The 23,638-nt window shown below is 41.5% G+C and overlaps 1 protein-coding gene across 1 annotated transcript in view; it reads right to left on the bottom strand.

Annotated features, from left to right (window-relative positions):
• DNAH5 (dynein axonemal heavy chain 5) overlaps nt 1–23,638 on the bottom strand; it is a 276,738-nt gene that overhangs the window by 214,303 nt on the left and 38,797 nt on the right. The window contains 8 exon segments of the mRNA XM_070357713.1: nt 1,931–2,018; nt 2,107–2,297; nt 4,171–4,410; nt 5,317–5,482; nt 12,082–12,227; nt 15,504–15,675; nt 20,876–21,082; nt 22,046–22,367. Of these exon segments, the coding sequence (XP_070213814.1) occupies nt 1,931–2,018; nt 2,107–2,297; nt 4,171–4,410; nt 5,317–5,482; nt 12,082–12,227; nt 15,504–15,675; nt 20,876–21,082; nt 22,046–22,367 (1,532 nt within the window).

The raw sequence follows: 23,638 nt of genomic DNA, 5'->3' as shown, positions 1-23,638 counted from the left end.
TTTATTTATCATCTCAAGGGATATGAGCACTAATTGAAAATTACCCAAGTTCTGCTGTTTGCTCAGCTGCTTTAAAAGAAGTTTGAATAGATAAAGACTAAATTTATCATCTATCATTAGCAACTTGAATGTGATACACTCCCTAATATTACCTCAGATATGGGGATGACACCATCCTAATGGCAGAAAGCAAAGAGGATCTAAAGAGCCTCTTGATGAGGGTGAAAGGGGATAATGAAAAAGGTGACTTAAAACTCAACATTCAAAAAACTAAGATCATGGCATCCAGTCCCATTACATCATGGCAAATAGAAGAGGGAAACATGGAAATAGTGACAGATTTTACTTTCTTGAGGTCCAAAATCACTGCAGACAGTGACTGCAGCCATGAAATTAAAAGATGCTTCCTCCTTTGAAGAAAAGGTATGACAAAGCTAGATAGCACATTAAAAAGCAGAGACATCACTTTGCTGACAAAGGTTCATATAGTCAAAGCTATGGTTTTTCCAATAGTTATGTACAGATGTGAGAGTGGGACCATAAAGAATGCTGAGCATCAAAGAATTGATGCTTTCGAATTGTGGTGCTGGAGAAGACTCTTGTGGGACTGCAAGATCAAACCAGTCAGTCCTAAAGGAAAACAACCCTGAATATTCATTAGCAGGACTGATGATAAAGCTGAAGCTCCAATACTTTGACCACCTGATGTGAAGACCTGACTCAATGGAAAAGATCCTGATGCTGGGAAAGATTGAGGGCAGGAGGAGAAGCGGACGACAGAGGGTGAGATGGTTGGAGAGCATCGCTGACTCAATGGACATGAGTTTGAGCAAACTCCGGGAAACAGTGAAGGACGGGGAAGCCTGGCTGCTGCAATCCGTGGGGTCACAAACAGTCGGACACAATTTAGCAACTGAACAACAACAATAGCATAAATGAAAATCATGAGATATACAGCAAAAATCACATTATGTAAGCGAAACAGGACACACAATGTGTCAAAATACAAAAGATCTCTTAAATCAGGAAACATTCATTGTGATAATGACAAGCTTTTCTTTAAACTGTGAGACTAAAATCCTTCTTGTCTCCCAGTATGTCTTTGATATATACATTTAAAACACACTATTTAGGGGCTTCCCTGGTGGCTCAGTGGTAAAGAATGTGCCTGCCAGTGCAGGGGACACAGGTTCGATCCCTGGTCTGGGAAGAGCCCACATGCCATGGGACAACTAAGCCCATGCATCACAACTACTGAGTCTGTGCCCTAGAGCCCGAGAACTGCAACGACTGAGCCACATGCCACGACTATTAAAGCCTGCAGGCCTAGAGCCCGTGCTCCCCAACAAGAGAAGCCACTGCCGTGAGAAGCCCCCGCTCACTCAACCAGAGAAAACCCAGACACAGCAACGAAGACCCAGTACTGCTGCTGCTAAGTCGCTTCAGTCGTGTCCGACTCTGTGCGACCCCATAGACAGCAGCCCACCAGGCTCCCCGTCCCTGGGATTCTCTAGGCAAGAACACTGGAGTGGGTTGCCATTTCCTTCTCCAATGCATGAAAGTGAAAAATGAAAGTGAAGTCGCTCAGTCGTGTCCGACTCTTAGCAACCCCATGGACTGCAGCCTACCAGGCTCCTCCATCCATTGGATTTTCCAGGCAAGAATACTGGAGTGGGGTGCCATCACCTTCTCCAAGATCCAGTACAGCCATAAATAAATAAGTAAATCTTTAAAAAATAATAATAAACTACACTATCATGGTGATATAAAATACATGAATCTGTATTTTACAAACATGAAATTGACTCATAGATTAATATTACAATCTGATCTGAGAATTGCACAGGGGTTGGGGGATGGAAATACCTTTTAGCTCAACAGGTTTTGATTTAGAATGACTAATTTCAGAAAGAACTAAAAGAACATTTACCTTGAGGTTCATTTTCTCCCATTTCAGTATCAGAATCACTGTCTTCATTGTGCTGCAGGGCAGTCAGTTTTCTTTCCTGCATCTTTTTCTGCAATGGAAAAGGACACCTTTCAGTCCCCTATCACCTGTAAAAGAAGCAGCTTCCACATGTAACGGTTTCCTCATGCCAAACCTACCTTGGACACCGGCTCACCGCTCCACTGTCTGACCCCCTTGCTGACAGTGACGATGAACTCCACGGCTTTGTTCAGCGTCTGCTGTATGTCTTCGAGGGCTGGGGCCATGCTGATGTTGGGGATGGCCAGAGTGACGCTTGCCCGGAAAATGGGCAGACCGTTCTGCTTCACTTTAGAGGCACTGTTACTGTCTGAGTTAACACAGAACAGGGAAGCTTTCATCTTTTTCATTTAAAAAGATTCTTTTTTTAATGAAAAAGATAAAATCTCATTTTTAGCCAGAAAAACGAAAGCACCTAGATAAATACATAATAGGTATATCATCAGACAATATGAGTTTGCTGAACATATGAGTGAATGAATAAAAACTAATAGAGGATCTAGTTTTGCTCCGTGGAACACAGCAGTTCAGTAGAACCCAAGCCATCTTCTGCTGATTACAATCTATGGGTACATGTTCCATAACGAAAATTGGCTGCATGGAGTCGGCAGATTACATAATTATAGGAACTCTTACCTAAAATATTGAAGACGAGAGTGTCTGAATAATAGGATGCCAGCAAATTAAATATAGAATAAGTAAGTAAGGGGTAAAACACAAGACTATCAGAACAAACGCCAGCTTGGAATTTCAGATAAAATACATGTCTTTCTACCATCACTATCATCACGCTGATATACATCAGAGTGTATCACATTGGGAGCGGTTAAAGAGCAGGGACGAAATAAAGTGTAATTCACCATTTATATCCAAGGGACTTTTAAAGTTGGATATAGGCATAGTTATGGGTGTATAGTATGGATATGTATGTGTGCAACTCTATACAACTGGAAATACCTGTAATATATAAAGTTAGGAAGACAGGAGACAATATCCAACATATCAACAGTTGATAAGTTCAAACATCAGCCCCATGTCAAAGAAAAGGACTATCCTCCATTTTGAAGTGAAATAAAACATAATAAACCAAGTTGCCAATCAAAAGTTCTTTCAATGTTTCCACTTCTTTTCATCCACTTTTAATTAACTATTAGAGTTAACTAACTGCTTTCCCTTAGGTGTCCATGTTCAAAATAAATAAAAAGGTTTATTATCCTATTACTTTTTCAGTTTTAATTAATTATTGTTACTTTGTTTTTGTATGTTTTCAATTTAAAGTTTAGTTTCAGAATGTCTCTAAATTTGAATGATTGTTGTGGCCCATCTGGGAAACCAATTTCTGAATGGTGCTAAAGAGAGATGATTGTTTTAAGAATGGAGAAACGAGCTGGAAAGTACTAAATTGACATGAAAATAGCAAAAAAAATAATAATAATTTTCTGCTTTGGAGGTTATGACATTAATAAAATCTTTCTTTATAAGACTGGCTAATAATCTAATGATTTAACAATGAAAGTATGTTTCTATATAGCTTCTTTTTAAAGTATTTCTTCTTTTACTAGTTAAAACAATTCATTTCACATGTTTTCATCTTATTACAAAAAGATTAGATGTGATGTTGATTATTATTTTATTAACAAAAGCTGCTGCTGCTGCTGCTGCTAAGTCCCTTCAGTTGTGTCCAACTCTGTGCGACCCCATAGACGACAGCCCACCAGGCTCCGCCATCCCTGGGATTCTGCAGGCAAGAACACTGGAGTGGGTTGCCATTGCCTTCTCCAATGCATGAAAGTGAAAAGTGAAAGTAAAGTCGCTCAGTCGTGTCTGACTCTTAGCGACCCGTGGACTGCAGCCTACCAGGCTCCTCCGTCCATGGGATTTTCCAGGCAAGAGTGCTGAAGTGGGTTGCCATTGCCTTCTCCTAACAAAAGCTAAGTGGCCTTAAGTCAATTCCTTAACTTTCCTGGACTCCAGTCGTATCAGTCTTAAATGAGAGAAATGATAGTATCTACTTCATCCAACTGCTGGGATAATTCAAGTTCATATTATAAAAATGTACAAGGAGGCACTGAAGAAATGGTGAGGGTTTGGATTATTTAAACTTAACAGGAACGCACACACATGCACACACAACCAGAGGCCAGGCTTGGCAAGCCAAGAGGCAAACGCTATGGGCTCGTTACCCCGGAAGCTCGTCACGTTGCAGAACTGAACGCGCCTGCGGACGGCCTCCAGTGTGTTCCTTGTAACTTTCAGAAGAGCATCCGTGTTTTGGTGATTGAAGTGGGAGAGCAACTCTCGGGCTCCTTCCTCTAACACCTCGATCTCTTTCTTCTTTCTTGAGATTGTCATCAAAGGCAGGAGGCCTGCCCCGGCATTAAGGGAAGAAGTCAAGGCATCAGAATTTTCTTCTTCTCTTTTTGCTGTTACAAAATGAGAGAAACTGAAAGAGATGGGGGCAGGGGGCACCTATTGCAGTTAAAGAAGAACATTAAGATAAATTGGTGCAATGGTAAAGAACCCACCTGCCAACGCAGGAAACACAAAACATATAATCGACTGATCCCTGGGTCAGGAAGATCCCCTGGAGGAGGAAACAGTAACCCACTCCAGTATTCCTGCCTGGAGAATCCTATGGACAGAGGAGCCTGGTGGGCTACAGCCCATGAGGTCGCAAAGAGTCAGATAGGACTGAGCCCACACATACGCACATACATGCAAGTTTAATAACACTCAAATGTCATACTTCTTATGAAATGAGGCCATCAAAGGATAGGAAGAGGACACTGGGGGAACAAGGTGGACTGATGCAACCTCTCATCCTTGACGCGTGGGAATAGGAGGAGAGGTAGGAGCTATGCAAAAACAAGACAGGGCTGGGGTCCTAGGTGCTGGCTCTCTGGGGTCTCTCTTTCACCAACAACCACAAACCCTTGGGGAACAGCGTCCCTTCTCTGCCTCTTGCTGTCTTCATCTGTTCCACAAACCACTTGCTCTGGTGTAGACATACTCCAGTGGGAATTCCAACCCATAATCCATCCTACTTTACTGATAAAGTGAAAAAACACACACTTACACCTAAATGCAAAGAGAGCTAACAAGGACCAGTGTGAAGTACACGTTTGTAGAGCTGAACAAAAAGTAATGGAAATTAATGACATGCCATCATTCAAGTGTGCCCCAAATCCTAATTTCAGATTTATTAATGTCCTTATAAAATTGAGAGGGTCTTATTAGAGTGTGAAATTCACTGCAAAGTAGAAAATTAAATTTTGGTTTTCAGGCATGTCCTAGAAAAACAAGACCCTTCCATTACCCCCTTCTCTTACCTGAACTTTCATTTTTCCAATCATCACTATTCACATTGAATACTTTCTCTCTTTCTTCCTTAGATGGAACTTCCACATCCAGCAACATATTTATTAGCTCATTGACTGCTTCCTCCACTAAAGAGCTTTTAAAGTGTAGTATCTGAGCACCATTTACACAAAGGTCCTATCAAAAAAAAATAGCATCATGTCATATTTGTTTATGTAGCTATTGATAGCATATCAGTAATGGTAGCAACGCGACAGGTCTGGCCTCCAGATGAGATTTTGGCCTCCAGCAATGTCTGGCCATACTTCTCACACTAACCCAGGCCAGGCATCCTGTAAAGGACGGTATTAAAGATGAGAGAACCAACTGGTGAATAGATGGACCACAATCACTCTAACTTCTCCAGCAGTGGAGGAAATAAGCCCAAAAGCCATGAAGAGCCTCTCTTCCCACGAAGCTTCTTCTATTTCATATAAATCTGCCCCAGTCACACTCCCTTCCCTGTTCACCTTTGCTAACAATCCATCATCAATCCCTAACTAACTTTAAGTATTCCCCTCCCCTCCAACTAGATTATACATTTCTCAAGAGTGTAATAAATACAAATGAATATACTGGGGCACTTTAATCAAGACAAATAGACAGACAAGGAGATGATATAGTCAGTGATTTACCACCTAGTTGAAAAAACAAACCCATGAAGCAACAGACTGTGAGTGGGTCATGGTCTCCAGCTTTAACCCACCATGGTTCACCTTGAGACGCTCTAATGTCCTCATGGACCCCCACTCATTAGCCTCAGGGTTCATTTACCTCCTCATCAGCCACAACATTCACCCTTAATAAACCCTCTGAATCTGCACACCCTCCCCTAAGGATGGTGTCTCACATCAATCATTCTTTTGCCAACAGCCTTTACTCCATCAACCCCTCAGCCTTCCAGCGCCCTAAGCAGGAGAAGTCCAACCCAAATGATCAGATAATCTACAATCTCTACTTGCACACACAGGTCATGGCAAGGCAGGGGCTTGGCGCTAGGAATTCATGGCCCCCAAACTCAGTCCAGCTCCTAATGCTACCCAGGAATCACTCTATGTGACTCCAGCCACATTCCCTGCCAGGCCCCAGACAACTGTGTTCCCAAATCCTTGTCCTTCGAATCCTTGCACCATCCTCCCCATGACCTGGCCCTGACCCATGCCCTCATCCAGAAGACTAACCAGCATCCATCGTCAACTCTCTTTCCTCCTTTTTCAGGAATACAATGTTTATCCTTCTAGTTAAGAATATGAGGGACTTTCCTGGTGGTTGAGTGGTCAAGAATCTACCTGCCAATGCAGGGGACACAGGTTCGATCCCTGGTCCAGGAAGACCCCACTTGGCACAGGGCAACTAAGCCCATGTGCCACTACTACTGAAGCCCGGGCACCTAGAGCCCGTGTGAGGCAACAAGAAAAGCCACTGCGATGAGACGTCCATGCACCACGTGAAGACCCAGAGCAGTCAAAAATAAATAATAAGTAAATTAAATAAAAGTTTAAAAAATAAACAACACAAGCAGCTGCTTTAAAAAAAAAAAAAAATCCCACAAAATCTAAGTGCTAAGCCACACTCGCCTGCTTCCCCAGGACTATACTTACCAACCATTCCCTTTTTCCTTCTCTTCTTGATCTCCCCCACCCCAGCATATGAACATAATCAACAGACTTCAACTCAATGCCTTTCTACCATAAGAATAAGCCTCAGGACCTTTGCACTTCCCATTCCCGCTGCCTGAAAAGCTTTTCCCCAGACGTAGACACATGGCTTTCTCCCTCACTTCCTGCGCTCAGATATAATTCCAGAGGTCATCCCTGACCATAGGCATAAAACCACTACTCCCTTTCAGGTACTCCTTTTCTCCACTATCCTCTTAACTTTTCTCCACTGAACTTGGCATGTTGTTTGCTCACTGGCTTTTTTTGTTTGCTTGTTTTTCTACATCCTCCACTTGAAAGCGAGCATTGCGATGGCAGAGATTTCACTTGTTTTGTTCACTGTCTTATTCCCAAGCAGTGTTTCACACAGAAGCTCCATAAAAAAATTCTTGAAGGAAAACATGAATTATAAAAAGTAAATGAATTCAAGAGAAAGCATTCTTTTATATTGGTAATCATTCACTTTGGTAATCAAAATGCAAATTAAAATTAGGCTCTATGATTTTGCTACTTAAGGTAAAATTAATAATTTATAATTACTTGCAATACATTTATTGTTGTATTTTATTATAATAAATGCATTGCTCTACTATGTACCTTATTCTAACAAAAATTTTATTATAATTTGCAGTAATTATAATAAAGCAGTGTTTGTTGGAAGACAGTGAAATTGATACTACTACATTGCTGATGGCATTTTAAGTTGATATCATCAGTTTCAAAAGCAATTTGGCTACAAATATTAACAGCTATTAAATGAAGACACATTTTTTTTGGAGGAGGAAATACTCCTAAAGGGGAATAAAAAGCATGAAACATATAAATATATTCATTGTACTCTTGGCAAAACAGCAAAACTAGAAATCATCTAACTATCCAACAATAACAAAGCAAGTAAATTAGGACACATCAACTCAATAGAATATTCTGAAGGCATCCTTAAAATGGTGGCCCTGTAGCAACATGAGAAATATTTTCTGAAGAAAAATTAAGTGGGAATAAAAAAAAAACACCATTACAAATCTGCAGTCTGTACAGTAAGGATCACAAATGTAAACAGGCAATATACCAAATTATCACAATGACATGAAATAGGTTAAAATGCTACTTTTCCCATTTTTTTTAATATTTTAGGATGGAATGGCTACCCACTCCAATACTCTTGGGACTTCCCTGGTGGCTCAGACAGTAAATAATCTGCTTGCAGTGTAGGAGACCTGGGTGCAATCCCTGGGTTGGGAAGATCCCTTGGAGGAGGGCATGGCAACTCACTCCAGTATTCTTGCCTGGAGAATCCCCATGGACAGAGGAACCTATCAGGCTACAGTCCATGGAGTTGTAAAGAGTCAGACATGACTGAACATCTAAGCACAGCACAGCAATGTGGGAGTTCCAAGTTTGATCCGTGGGTCAGAAAGATCCCCTGGAGAAGGGAATGGCAACCCACTCCAGTATTCTTGCCTGGAGAATCCCCATGGACAGAGGAACCTAGCAGGCTACAGTCCACGGAGTTGCAAAGAGTCAGACATGACTGAGCGACTAACACTCTCACTTTTAAAATTTGCTTTTAAATTTAATTGTTCTAAAATTTTGCACTTTTATAAAGTAATCCTAAGAACAAGTCAGTCAGTCAGTCCACTCGCTCAGTCATGTCTGACTCTTTGTGACCCCATGAACCACAGCACGCCAGGCCTCCCTATCCATCACCAACTCCCGGAGTTCACCCAAACCCATGTCCATTGAGTCAGTGATGCCATCCAACCATCTCATTCTCTGTCGTCCCCTTCTCCTCCTGCCCTCAATCTTTCCCAGCATCAGGGTCTTTTCAAATGAGTCAGCTCTTTGTATCAGGTGGCCAAAGTATTGGACTTTAAGCTTCAACATCAGTCCTTTCAATGAAGACCCAGGACTGACCTCCTTTAGGATGGGCTGGTTGGATCTCCTTGCAGTCCAAGGGGCTCTCAAGAGTCTTCTCCAACACCGTTCAAAAGCATCAATTCTTCAGTGCTCAGCTTTATTTACAGTTTAACTCTCACATCCATACATGACCACTGGAAAAACCATAGCCTTGACTAGACGGACCTTTGTTGGCAAAGTAATGTCTCTGCTTTTGAATATGCTATCTGGGTTGGTCATAACTTTCCTTCAGAGGAGTTAAGTGTCCTTTAATTTCATGGCTGCAATCATTATCCACAGTGATTTTGGAGCCCAGAAAAATAAAGTTAGCCACTGTGTCCACTGTTTGCCCATCTATTTGCCATGTAGTGATGGGACTGGATGCCATGATCTTAGTTTTCTGAATGTTGAGATTTAAGCCAACTTTTTCACTCTCCTCTTTCACTTTCATCAAGAGGCTTTTTAGTTCCTCTTCACTTTCTGCCATAAGGGTGCTGTCATCTGTATATCTGAGGTTATTGACATTTCTCCCAGCAATCTTGATTCCACTTGTGCTTCCTCCAGCCCAGCGTTTCTCATGATGTACTCTGCATAGAAGTTAAATAATTAGGGTGACATTATACAGCCTAGACGTACTCCTTTTCCTATTTGGAACCAGTCTGTTGTTCCATGTCCAGTTCTAACTGTTGCTTCCTGACCTTCATACAGATTTCTCAAGAGGCAGGTCAGGTGGTCTGCTATTCCCATCTCTTTCAGAATTTTCCACAGTTTATTGTGATCCATACACTCAAAGGCTTTGGCATAGTCAATAAAGCAGAAATAGATGTTTTTCTGGAACTCTCTTGCTTTTTCAATGATCCAGTAGATGTTGGCAGTTAGATCTCTGGTTCCTCTGCCTTTTCTAAAACCAGCTTGAACATCTGGAAGTTCACAGTTCACATATTGCTGAAGCCTGGCTTGGAGAATTTTGAGCATTACTTTACTAGCGTGTGAGATGAGTGCAATTGTACAGTGGGGTAATATTAAAAACCATGGAGCCCAATAATTTCTCAGAGTGGGAGTACAGCAAATGAGAAATAGAAGAGGTACAATTTGGGGTCTACACACAGACAGTAAGTCTAAGAGAAGGATGATGGAGAAATTTCTAAAATGTGAACATTTAATTTTGACTATATACAAATTTAATATAAACTGAAGATGACTATATATGCAGAAAAAGGTTAACATGGCAGGCCTGAGATTGTTCTCCTGCCAATGAGGTGGATCTCTGGCTGGTGTCTGGGAGCTTGGATTTTAGGAAGGTTCCTACAGGCTACAGAGAGTGCCTCTCTGTGCTCAGACTCTCTGGGCAAACAGTGTGGTTTATCTTGCCAACCAGCTTTCCATCTGGGTGTCTGGAATTTTGGTGCATGCTAGGCAGAGAGCACCTGTGTGATGAAAAGGGAAAGTGAAAGTCGCTCAGTCATGTCCATCTCTTTGCAACCCCATGGACTATACAGTCCATGGAATTCTCCAGGCCACTATACTGGAGTGGGTAGCCATTCCTTTCTCCAGGGGATCTTCCCAACCCAGAGACTGAACCCAGGTCTCCTGCATTGCAGGCAGATTCTTTACCAGCTGAACCACAAGGGAAGCCCACCTCTGTGATGAAACCCAGTCAATACCTTGGGCATGAAGTCTCTTAATGGGCTTTCCTGGGCAGAAATATTGCATACTCTTGACTGCATTTCTTTTGCTGGGGGTCAGTGGGTGGTGGTGGGGTGGGAGCAGGGAGGGCAGGGAGAGACAGTGAGCTCTTTGTGGCTGAGGGAGAAAGAATAAGGAAGCCCATGTGTGCATTCCTCCAAACTCTGCCTGTCTTTTCCCTTATGGTCCGACTGTATCCTTACTGTGTGTGCGCTCTGTTGCTCAGTCGTATCTGACTCTTTGTGACCCCATGGACTGCAGCCCACCAGGTTTCTCTGTCCATGGAATTTCCCAGGCAAGAATACTGGAGTGGGTTGCCACTTCCTTCTCCAGGGAATCCTCCCAAGCCAGGGACTGAACCCACATCTCCTGCACTGTGGGAAGATACTTTACCACTGAGCCATCTGAGAAGCCTGTGTATCCTTATTATATCACTATAATAAGTCTTAGCCTTTATTGCTACTAGATTGAGTTCCATGAGTCCTTCCAGTGGGGATGGTCTTCTGGACTCCTGACATACCATATTAAAGTCACCACCGATGAGTTTTTATAATCAGGATGCCCATTGGAAATGTTGTAAATGATGCTAAAGTGACTTTCCCAAAGGGGCACTTCATGGAACACTGTTCCCAGGATCCTAATTGTGGCACAGGGAAGAAAGTGTTCCCTTTGCAAATGTTTGAGAAATAATGGATTAAAGAGAGTTAACTAGACCCTTTCCCAGGAGACCATCTGAAGGTCTTTATTCTAAAACATTAATGTGAACAGAACCTGGAGGGGAAAGGAGAGCAGTCTTGACCCCAGGCCAACTGAACTCGGACCTAGTCTTTTCCAGGTTCCCCAGCAATGGATCCAGAACCATGTACCACAGAACACCAGTTTGGGAAACGCTGCTCTACAGAAATGTCTAAAGAAGAAATTCTATGCAGAAGCTGTTTCAAACAACTATTTTATTAATGAACCCTAGCTAGAAGCTAGAACTAGAACTGGAAGCTCTTCAACAAAATAGCTCTATGGGCTTCCTTGGTGGCTCAGAGAGTAAAGAATCTTCCTGCAATGTGGGCGACTTGGGTTCGATCCCTGAGTTGGGAAGATCCCCTGGAGAAGGAAATGGCAACCCACTCCTACATTCTTGCCTGGAGAATCCCATGGACAGAGGAGCCTGGCTGACTACGGTACATGGGTCACAAAGAATAGGACACGACCGAGTGGCTAACACTTCAAAACTGTGGGAAAATGAGAAATGTATTCCGTGGCAATTTCTCTCTTACTGATCTGAAAAGAAATGATTTGTTCTTCATGTCTACCTGACCCCTCGGGTACATTCCTCTTCATTTTCAAATTATTGTCGGAAGGCTCCTCGTTTAAAGAACATCCATCACAGACCAGTCATGGGAAGAGAAAAAAAAAAATGCAATTGATGTTTCCCAAAATGCCCTTTATAGAAAAATGAATCACAAAATAAAGTTTAAATAAAAGCGTCAATCTTGTAATAACCTTTGTCATCTGGAGAAACTCTTCGCAGGTAAGTGGCTCTTCCCCAGGGAGCTGACAAAGAGGGGTGCTGCTCATTTCTTCCAGGATGGCATCAATGCGGAACTCGATCAAATCATTGACCCTGTCGAGCAGCAACTCCAGGTCCCCTTTGGAGAAAAATAAGAGTGGATAAAAGAAACTAAGCATTTTGTTGTTTTTTTTCTTTTTAAAAAAAAAGATTATATTTCAGTAGTAAATTCAGGGTGAAAATTGCTCCACAGAGCTTTTGCAGGAGACATGAAACCCAGGTTCAATCCCCAGGTCGGGAAGATCCACTGAAGAAGGGCATGGCAACCCACTCCAGTATTCTTGCCTGGAGAATCCCATGAACAGAGAAGCCTGGTCCATGGAGTCCCAAAGATTCCATGAAGTGACTTAGAACGCATGTGTAGAGCTATTTCACACTTGGTTCTCACACTGTTCTTTCTTTAACCAGCTTCCCAGCTTTCTCAGCCTGCCTAACTCTGACTCAACTTGCAGATTCAGCTTGAACACATCTGCCCCAGGAAGCTTGCTGTGAATCTGCACATATTCATGTGGCCCCTTCCTCCTATGGTGGCATTGACCCCTGGGCACCCCTCCATCTCAAAGGACCTTCTCCACTCCTATACTGCTATGGTTGTCTGATCACACATTTTATATTATTCAACCTTCAAACTGTAATGAGCCTCATTCATATCCAAAGATCCCTTCACAGGTTGTCTTTGAACCTAGTCCCCAAAGCTACGAAGCAAAGCAAAGAGGGTAGGAGGGTTCAACCATAAGCCCCTCACTTCTCTGCTCCACCTAACCAAGTACCTATCAAATATTCTTGAGTATATTGCACCTAGTAAACAGCTGGACCCTTCTGCGTTCTAAGGCATTTGGAAGGTACCGTGGAAACCTACTAATAAGACAAGCTCTTGAAAATCTGGGCTATAAATAGACGAGGTGTTACTGAATCAGCCACAGAGAGAGGAAGGGAGGGAGGGAGACTGGAGGGAGAACATAAAGAGCTATCAGAACGGGTATGTAGAAGGGAGGCTCAGAAAAGGGTGATCCAGAAAAGAGGTGATGGGAGCAAAGGGTGGATAAGGGGTTATGGAAGTAAATGGAAAGGGATTGACTGTATAAGACTATCGCAATTATGAATACATATGCATATAGGTATCTAGCACAAACCCAACTCAAAGTAATACAAAAGCATAAGAAAGAGCCTAATTTTTTAAGCCCTCTGCAGTCAGTCTGGGGGAAAGATGGAACCATTAGAAGAAACAGAAATGCAAAGCCTTTTGTCTCAGTGTAAAATAACAGGAGGTCACAAGAGGAAGTAGTCTTGCCATAAAGAGTCCAAGTGGGCTTCTTGGGAATGGAACATATTCTGGGCTATCAAAAACATGGAGAACTGAGCCGTGAAGGGGTGAGGACACCGCATGGAAGAGGAGAATGACCATTTCTAGTCTTTGTAAAACAATGCCTCCATCAGGCGTTAACATGCTTTCCTAGAAGGCAGCCAAGGAACTCTGGGAAATGCAACTTATAGAAGCCCAGTTTTGGAGACCTACTAAATACTGGCACATCAAGGGCTCTGAAAAGTCCTCCAGAAAAGAAACCTGCCTGACTTTGTTTAACGTGGATTTCCCAGAATTCTCTGAGACTAGGCTCCTTCTTTGCAACATACTTGTACACATTCGGGAAATTGTAATTTATGTAATATACCACCTTAAGTATATTTTAAAGTGTAGTATATCCCTCTTTAGGAACAAAACTGTTTGCTTAAACTTTTCCCATATATCCTGCTGTTCAGCAGTCTGCTCTGTCCAAATCACATCTTTTTTTTTTTCTTTTTTTTTTTTTTCAGACACAGATGGTTTATTTATAATTACCATAAATGGAACTTGAATACATTCTAAAAAAACCGTAAATTATAACAAGGCAACATTCATTGATTATAATGTATTATTTAGAAACCAGCAAAGAAATGAGACCCCAAATTCTTACACCCAGACCCTGAAGTCCTTACATCTGGTATTAGAGATAACTCATAGGTTAAAGAGGTAGTGAAAATAGAAATTACAGATTCCTAAAACTAAATGATGCTGAAGTCACTACATTTCAAAACCTAACAGTATACACACTCAGAAGGGGAAAAAAATGTGCGTGTGTGTGTGTGTATATATATCTCCATATATTGGAGAAAATATTAAAAAAAAAAAAACAAAAAACTAAGCTTTCAACTGGAAAAGCCAGAAAAAGAACTAAATAAATCCACAAAATGTACTAAGAAAGCAAATAGTAATGAAATAGAGGCAAGGATGAAAGTGAAAGTGAAAGTGAAGTTGCTCAGTTGTGTCCGACTCTTTGCGGCCCCATGGACTGTAGCCCACCACGCTCCTCCATCCATGGAATTTTCCAGGCAAGAGTACTGGAGTGGATTGCCATTTCCTTCTCCAGGGAAATCACATCTTTTAAATCAGCATCTCAAAATACACTAACCTGTTAGTACAAAGAGCTAAATGATTCTAAAGTTCCTTTAAAGTCTAATGCCCAACAATAAGCATAATTTTAAAATGTAGTTAATCTCTGAGGATAAAACTAAATAGCAAATATATATGGTTTCCGGGGCTTCCCCGGTAGCTCAGCTGGTAAAGAATCTGTCTGCAATGCAGGAGACCTGGGTTCAATCCCTGGGTTGGGAAGATCCCCTGAAGGAGGGCATAGCAACCCACCCCAGTATTCTCGCCTGGAGAATCCCCACGGACAGAGGAGCCTGGCAGGTTACAGTCCATGGGGTTGCAAAGAGTTGGACACAACTGAGCAACTAAGCACAACACACACACATATGGTTTCCAGGAAACTAATGATTTCATATATTTGGTAAAATTCCTTCAGTTCAGTTCAGTCGCTCAGTCACATCTGAATCTTTGTGACCCTGGGTACTGCAGCACGCCAGGCCTCCCTGTCTATCACCAACTCCCGGAGTTTACTCAAACTCATGTCTATTGAGTCAGTGATGCCATCCAACCATCTCATCCTCTGTCTCATCTCATCCTCATCTCATCCTCATCTCATCCCTTCTCCTCCTGCCTTCAATCTTTCCCAGCATCAGGGTCTTTTCAAGTGAGTCAGTTCTTTGTATCATGTAGCCAAAGTATTGGAGTTTCAGCTTCAGCATCAGTCCTTCTGATGAATATTCAGGACTGATTTCCTTTAGAATGGACTGGTTGAATCTCCTTGCAGTCCAAGGGACTCTCAAGAGTCTTCTCCAGATTCCTTAGGGAACAACTTAAGAACACACTTCTCATTTTATTATGTATATCATAATATCTATAAGAAATTAAACAGTAGAACTCAAAAACTCAGTCTTTAGAATTGAAAAATAATAATCATTTAAACAGACTTACTTATTTTTGCAAAAGCGTTTTTCAAGTACATCTCAATGTTCAGTGATGTCCAGGTCAGTGCAGTCAGGCCAGGCTGGAGAGCTTCATCCACTTTCGCCAAATGAGGGACCATCAGTTGCTCTATGATGGGAGGCATTTTTGACTTCACCCTCTGATATTCAGCCAGCATCATCTGCAGTGAAACAGGGGTGAAGTTATCAAATAATATCTCACTTTGAATATCTATTAAGAGCTCATTTTTATCCAAAACAATTACTTTTATTTAGAGTCCAGCTATAGGGCTCCAAAAAGCAGCCAAAACAAAGCCAGAGTAGAACAAAGATGAAATTTCTCCATGGATACAAACTCCTCATCCAATAAAGAACACCTAAAGAGGAGAGGGAAAGAACTGAAAAATTAGAGTTTTTCACCCACTATCCAGCCCTGTATGCAGATGTAAGAGTTGAACCAGAAAGAAGACTGGGAGCAGAGAAATTGATGCTTTCGAATTGTGGTGCTAGAGAACACTCATGAGAGTCGCTAGGACTGCAAGGAGATCCAGTGAGTCAATCCTTCTGGAAATCAATCCTGAATAGTCAAGCACCAATCCTTTGTCCACCTGATGCAAAGAGCAGACTCATTGGAAAAGACCCTGATGCTGGGAAATATTAATGCTAGGAAAAGGAGAAGAAGGCGGCAGAGGATGAGATGGTTGGACAGCATCACTGACTCAATGGACGTGAATTTGAGCAGACTCTGGGAGACAGTGAAAGACAGGGGAGCCTGGTGTGCTGCAGTCCATGGGGTCACAATGAGCTGGACATGACCGAAGGGATTTAGCATGCATGTCCACAATAGCACTTCCAGCCTACCTTTTATGGTTATGTTAATATTAATTATAATTAATTATAAGAAAACAATCTTAATTCACTTCTTAAATACAATTGTTAAGCTCATCTATAATATGCATGTTAGTATTACTTCGTGATTACATCAATGTTTCCCAAAATGCTTATGCTGAAATGCTACCCACAAGGGATTCTGTAAGACAAATGGTCCCTGGATGGGTAAGTTTGGAAAACACTGTACACAATACCTCTTCTCTCTGACAGTCACAATTAATATTAATGATTCTGCGAAAACTGCAAGAAGGAAGTAAAAAGCCCAACAGTCTTTGTGAATTTTAAATTCAGCATTTCCCAGTGGACAACATTATCCTTTCTTCGTTTAATACTTTTCCACAATTTCTGTAATATCTTTTCAATTTCCATGAAAAATCCACATTTGATGATTCTATTAGCAGCTACTTAACACATTTTCTGAACCATTTATCTACTGCTTACCTTTCTTTTGGAGTTCATCACTTATTCTACCTGCAAGGCAGGTCTTAAATCAGCCTCCAGTAGCCCTTCCACTTCCCACCTTAATCTTTTAACCCCAGGAGGTATTATTCATCCATTTTAAAAATGAAAAACTGAAGCTTAGAAGGGTAAAGTAATTTGCCCAAAGATAGTGCTTCAAATCCCGACTGGCTTCAGAATCTGTATTCCTAACGATTAGCCTATGATGATTCATCTCTTTCTAGTCTGAACTGCCTTCCAAGGAATAGGTAAAGACAAACTCTCAGCTACTTCAGCTTCTCAGGCTTCTGTAGAAGCCTACAAACTGTTAAATATTCAGCACAATAACTCAGCAACACTTGAGATGGTATCCAAACATGCTAATTGATCTGCTTTTACCAACTACTCAGGTTGAGTGGGAACTTTTAACTCTTTCAAACTCAAGACACAGTAAAAATTACCCATCAGATGATAATTCACTTGGAATTGTCATTTACAGCTGTGGTGATTCTAAAATATTATTTGAAAGATAAATACATAAACTTTTTAATCAAATAAAACATTCTTTGACCCTCCTCCATTCATGGGGTAGGGTCTATGTTCTCTCTCCTTCGCTCTGTGTGGGCTTATGGAGCCCAGCAGAGGACAGCAGAGGTGATGCTATGAGACACATGTGAAGGTGCTAGTCGCTCAGTCATGCCTGACTCTTTGTGACCCCATGGTCTGCAGCCTGCCAGGCTCCTCTGTCCATGGGGATTCTCCGGGCAAGAATACTAGAGTGGGTTGCCATTTCCTTCTCCAGGGGGTCTTCCTGACCCAGGGATCAAACCTGGTTCTCCTGCACTGCAGGCAGATTCTTTACCATCTGAGCCACCAGAAAACCCTATATATATATATTCTTTTTTCAGGTTCTTTACCATTATAGGTTATTATAAAATATTGAGTATACTTCCTGTGCTATACAGTAGGTCATTGTTGCTTATTTTATATATAGCAAAAATAACTATTTCTGTACAAATATGAAGATTGACTTAGCTATTCTCTAACACCCAAGAAAAATATAGAAGGGAATTCCAACATGTTGACTAGTATTTGATGAGCTTACATCTGAGGAATGTCTGCGTGTTGCTAATATTAACTTTTTAACATAACATGAAAGAGTGGGAAAACACTAGAGTACAAGCTTGGGTTCTGGTCCTACTTCGGCCACTTGCCAGCTATGAGACCTTGGCTAAGTCATTTAAGTTCTCTAAGGCACAGTACTGTCACCTCTAAAATAATAATATAATGGTACTCTGTACCAATTACCAATTACCTGTGGAAAATATTGAATGGAATAATGAATATGAAAATGATTTAAATGTAAAGCATTATGCAAATATGTGGCTTTATTGGACTTGTCCTATGATAGTAGCCACTATAAAGTTGTAACAATGGTTTCCATGTTATCAAATATAATGGCAGCATTGCTGACTTCATTTGAGCATCTTCTGGGCAGTATTTGTCACTAGTGACCAGTCCCTCCATCATGAAGTTTTTCTTACCCCTGGCTTTCTTTTTTTTAATTATTTTATTTATTTTAACTGGAGGCTAATTACTTTACAATATTGTAGTGGTTTTTGCCATACATTGACATGAATCAGCCATGAGTGTACATGTGTCCCCCATCCTGAACCCCATACCCCTTGGCTTTCTTGACACTTAGCTTCCACCTGCTTTAAAGGCCAGTCTTTAATTTCACTAGCATATTTGTCCTCTTCTAGCAGACCTGTTAATATTGGAACAACTCAGAGTTTAATGAAGACCCTTTCAGATCAGATCAGATCAGATCAGTCGCTCAGTCGTGTCCGACTCTTTGCGACCCCATGAATCGCAGCATGCCAGGCCTCCCTGTCCATCACCAACTCGCGGAGTTCACTCACACTCACATCCATCGAGTCAGTGATGCCATCCAGCCATCTCATCCTCTGTCGTCCCCTTCTCTTCTTGCCCCCAATCCCTCCCAGCATCAGAGTCTTTTCCAATGAGTCAACTCTTCGCATGAGGTGGCCAAAGTACTGGAGTTTCAGCTTTAGCATCATTCCTTCCAAAGAAATCCCAGGGCTGATCTCCTTCAGAATGGACTGGTTGGATCTCCTTGCAGTCCAAGGGACTCTCGAGAGTCTTCTCCAACACCACAGTTCAAAAGCATCAATTCTTCAGCGCTCAGCCTTCTTCACAGTCCAACTCTCACATCCATACATGACCACAGGAAAAACCATAGCCTTGACTAGACGGACCTTTGTTGGCAAAGTAATGTCTCTGCTTTTGAATATGCTATCTAGGTTGGTCATAACTTTCCTTCCAAGGAGTAAGCGTCTTTTAATTTCATGGCTGCAGTCTTCATCTGCAGTGATTTTGGAGCCCAGAAAAATAAAGTCTGACACTGTTTCCACTGTTTCCCCATCTATTTCCCATGAAGTGATGAAGACCCTTTACTCTTCTTTATATTCTCCTCCTTGGAAATCTCATGCAGGACAATAACTTTAAATAGCAACTCTATTCTGATAGGGCTTCCCAGATGGTACAGTGGTAAAGAATCTGCCTGCCAACGTAGGAGACACCAGAGACATGGGTTTGATCTCTGAGTCAGGAAGATCCCCTGGAGTAGGAAATGGCAGCCCGTTCCAGTATTCCTGCCTGGAAAATTCCATGGACAGGGGAGCCTTGGATGCTACACTCAATGGGTTGCAAAGAGTCAGACATGCCTAAGAACACACATATATACTCTGAACTTCCCTGGTGGCTCAGATGGTAAAGCCATCTACCTCCAATGTGGAAGACCTGGGTTCAATCCCTGGGTTGGAAAGATCCCCTGGAGAAGGAAATGGCAACCCAGTCCAGTACTCTTGCCTGGAAAATCCCATGGACAGAGGAACCTGGTGGCTACAGTCCATGAGGTCGTAAAGAGTTGGACACGACTGAGCAACTTCACTTCACGTGTGACTTCACTTCACATATATACTCTGATAACCCTCAAAACCATGTCTTCAACTTTGACTTCTCCACTCAACTCCAGAAAGACATAATCTGCATGGACAACACCTCTACTTCAATCTCTAAAAAATCATCTTATACTTGAGATGGGAGTTATTGATTCCCTTCGGCCCCCCAAAACAAACTAGTTCCAGTCTTTACCAACTCCATGAGTGTAATTTCCATTCAGAGCCACAGCAGGTTATTGAACATGTGGGCAGAACACGAGCAACACAGTCAAGGCGTCGGACACAGCTTAGCGACTGAACAATAACAATAGTGTATGTTAGCCCCACTTTGAGTAAACCCATCGAGTTGCTCACACTAAAAACAAAGGTATCACCCTTGAGTTCTCTCATAACCTGCCTGTTGACACCATTCGCTAATCCACTGATCTACTATGCAACTGCATCTAGGTTCAGCCACCATCTTCTCCATCCTAAATCGGCACAGCAGCCTGCAAACTGGCTTCACACTGACCCTTTGTTGTTGTTCAGTCACTAAGTCGTGTCTGACTATTTTTTGGTCCCGTGGACAATAGCCTCCCAGGCTCCTCTGTCCATGGGATTTCCTAGGCAAGAATACTGGGGTGAGTTGCTATTCCCTCCTCCAGGGGATCTTCCCAACCCAAGGAAGTCTCCTGCCTTGGCAGGCAAATTCTTTACCCCTGAGCCACCTAGGAAGCCCCCACAGGGACCCTCCTGTCCCTTAAAAATCACCTAGCAGCAAGATTGTTTTTATGGTAAAGGACACCACACCTTTTTCTCCTGCTCAGACTCCTCTAATGGCTTCCTGGTACACCCAAACACGTACCCTTAGTTTACAAGCTCTGTAAGGACCTGGCCTTTGCCAACTCTACTTTCTGGCCTCAGTCACTCCACTACAGTCATCCTGGGGACTTTCTGTTCCTCAACAGTGACACACCACTAGATTTTTTTTTTTTTAATGCACACTGGTGTTGCACTAAATGAATTTTGTAAAAAAGAAAAATGCATTTTGTAATGAACCCAAGATGGGAAAAAAATTAAAGTTCCATACCTTCATGTTACTGAAGTTCTTCTTGTATGTGTCTCGTTTCTGGAAAAGAGCAGCTGCAAAGGGTGAAACTTGTAGACCCATCTGTGACATGCACTCGGTTTCTCTAAATAAGGTTAGTATCTGAGGATCAAAGTTTACAAACAGTTCCCCTGTGCCAGGAGCCTTCACCAATAAAGAAGCCTCAAGTCCTACATGAATTTCTTCAGTCTGTGAGGAAAGAGCAACATTACTATTATTAGAGAGTTCAGTGCATATAACGGGGTATCAAACTCACCCTTTTCTGGGAATAAAGATCATTGTGTGTCCTTTCATGGGTTTGAGCTTCGCAAACTAAGGACAATGGGGTCTCTTACTCTTTTCCTAACTTCACTTTTAGGTGGGAAAAGAAAGCCTTAAAACTCTTGGTGGTAATGTACAGTTAGTTCAACAAAATGCGTTGGTCATGAATCTGTTGTATTTGGTAAGTGGATACTGCAGTAGAGATGACTTCTCAAAAGTCACTTTGCTCCCTGACACCTTCATGCCAACTCAGTTGTTTTTCCTAATAAAAGTTTCAAGAAACCTACTTAACTCAGTTTTCATTTATCTAGAAAAGCAATGAAAAACACTACAGAGACATCTGTTATTGATTCAGACATCAAAAGTTGAACTAGGAAAGTGAGATACCATTTTAGAGGCCTTGTTAGGCTGAATTTTATCCTCCAAAATACTTCCTGCCAATCTACCAAGAAATACAAGTGTTGGTAGGGTATGAAATATAATTGGATTAACCCAGTATGACCAAATAAAAATTAAAACTTTGCTTAACATGCATGCTGGTGTTTATGGACACTTAATGGAGAAAAAAGGAGCTTAGTGGAAAAACAAAAAAAGAAATACCAATCAACCAGGTAAAGAAAGCAATAAACAAGATCTTCTTCCTTAGGAGTTTATAAATTAAATAAAAGTAAGTTTCTGTTACCTGGCTTTATGATTTTTTTCCAAAATTAAAAACTATTATCCTTCATGAACATATTATACTCTTTGACTGATTACTTGCAGTCAACCAACCCTGTCTTATAAAATAGACACAAAGTCAACTTTCCACAGGAGTAAAACTGCCTAAGGTAGTAGAGGATTCCCCATGGATCTGACAGTGGCAGCATCATCGTAGCGTTAAGTCAGACTCACTTGTTGAAGCCACGCCCTGTGGTAGAGAACCTCAAACTCCAGGAGGACCTTGGCCACCCTGTTGTAACTGCGAATCACTGGCTTCGCTTCCGCAGTCCGGAGCACGGATGGGTGCTTCTGAAAAAGCTGCATTGGTTGCTGAATCCTGTGGAAGAGCTGCCGGGCCCACAGAATCTTCCCAGCAATGGGAGGCTGGTCTCGAGCCAAAGGTGGGTCGTTTTTCTGCTTTGTATACAGCTTCGAGATCATATCAATGTCAGCCCCGTAGTTTTCAAGGATACGCTGGTACTTGTCATCAATACCAAGATTAGGTATGTTCAATCTGTTATTTTTTTTTTAAGTGAAAGGCTTGAATTAATGGGATGATATTGAGAACTTCTGTCTATTAAGACTAATTTTAAAACATATGCTGACATATTTATTATCTTTTTAACTGCATGCCAGGAGACTTGGTATCTTGTCTTTTCATTATTGTTTAGATCTAAATATATTTAAATTTCTAGGAGTTTTTTTATCCAAAAGAGGAGACCTAAAAGTTCTAAGCATACGTTTTTGAGGTCTAATTTAATTGCATTGTGGTTAAAAAACTTGGTCCATATGATAATGGGTATTTGAAATTTTTAATTCATTTTTTATGGTCTATTCCATAGTTATTCTTCATAAATATTGTTGTATGGAACCTATATATGTCCTGTAAGTGAAACTTGAAAATTACATTTTTATATTTTTACTAATTTTTTGTCCTATCAATACATAAAAGAACTACCTTGAACAGCCTATATATATATATATATATATATATATATATGACGGAAGAGAATGAAGTATTTACTTGCATGGTAAAAAAGCAAAATGGGCAGTCCAATGGTTAAAACTTCCCTTTCCAACACAGGGGGTGTCAGTTCAATCCCTGCTTGGGGAGCTAAGATCTCACAGGCCTCCTGGCCCAAAACCAAAACATAAAACAGAAGCAACATTGCAACAAATTTAAGGTTTGTTAGTTGTTCAGTCATGTTCAACTCTTTGTGATCCCACGGACTGTGGCCACCAGGCTCCTCTGTCCATGGGATTCTCCAGGCAAGAATACTGGAGTGGGTTGCCATTTCCTTCTCCAGAGCATCTTCCCGACCCAGGGAGTGAACTCCGCTCTCCCCCATTACAGGCAGATTGTTTACCATCTGAGCCATAAGGGAAGTCCAAATTCAATAAAGATCTTAAAACAAAATTATAAAAAAAAAAAAAAATGGAATCAGCCCATCAATCATATGGCAATAGAGTGGCTGTGAGCTTTTTTTGTTTTGTTTTGTTTTGTTTTTTATGTCTCGTGGGATCTTAGTTCCCTAGCCAGAAAGTGAACCTGGCCCTTGGCAGTGAGAATGCAGAGTTCTAACCACTGAACCGCCAAGGAATTCCCTGAAGTGTTTCAGTTTTTTTTTAAATAGTATCAATCCTTAAAACCTAGTCAAAACTATTGGTAAGAGTTTCTTCAAATTACTTAAACATTAACTGCTATTGTGATAGGCAGTCACAAGGTACTTCAAAGCTGAGAGGAAATAAACCCGTAATCCTCTGAAGAACTTAAATCTGTGGTCT

The sequence above is a fragment of the Bos mutus genome, chromosome 20 (assembly GCF_027580195.1).
Source record: "Bos mutus isolate GX-2022 chromosome 20, NWIPB_WYAK_1.1, whole genome shotgun sequence".
Classification (NCBI taxonomy): domain Eukaryota; kingdom Metazoa; phylum Chordata; class Mammalia; order Artiodactyla; family Bovidae; genus Bos; species Bos mutus.
This window is presented reverse-complemented; position numbering and strand designations above follow the sequence as displayed.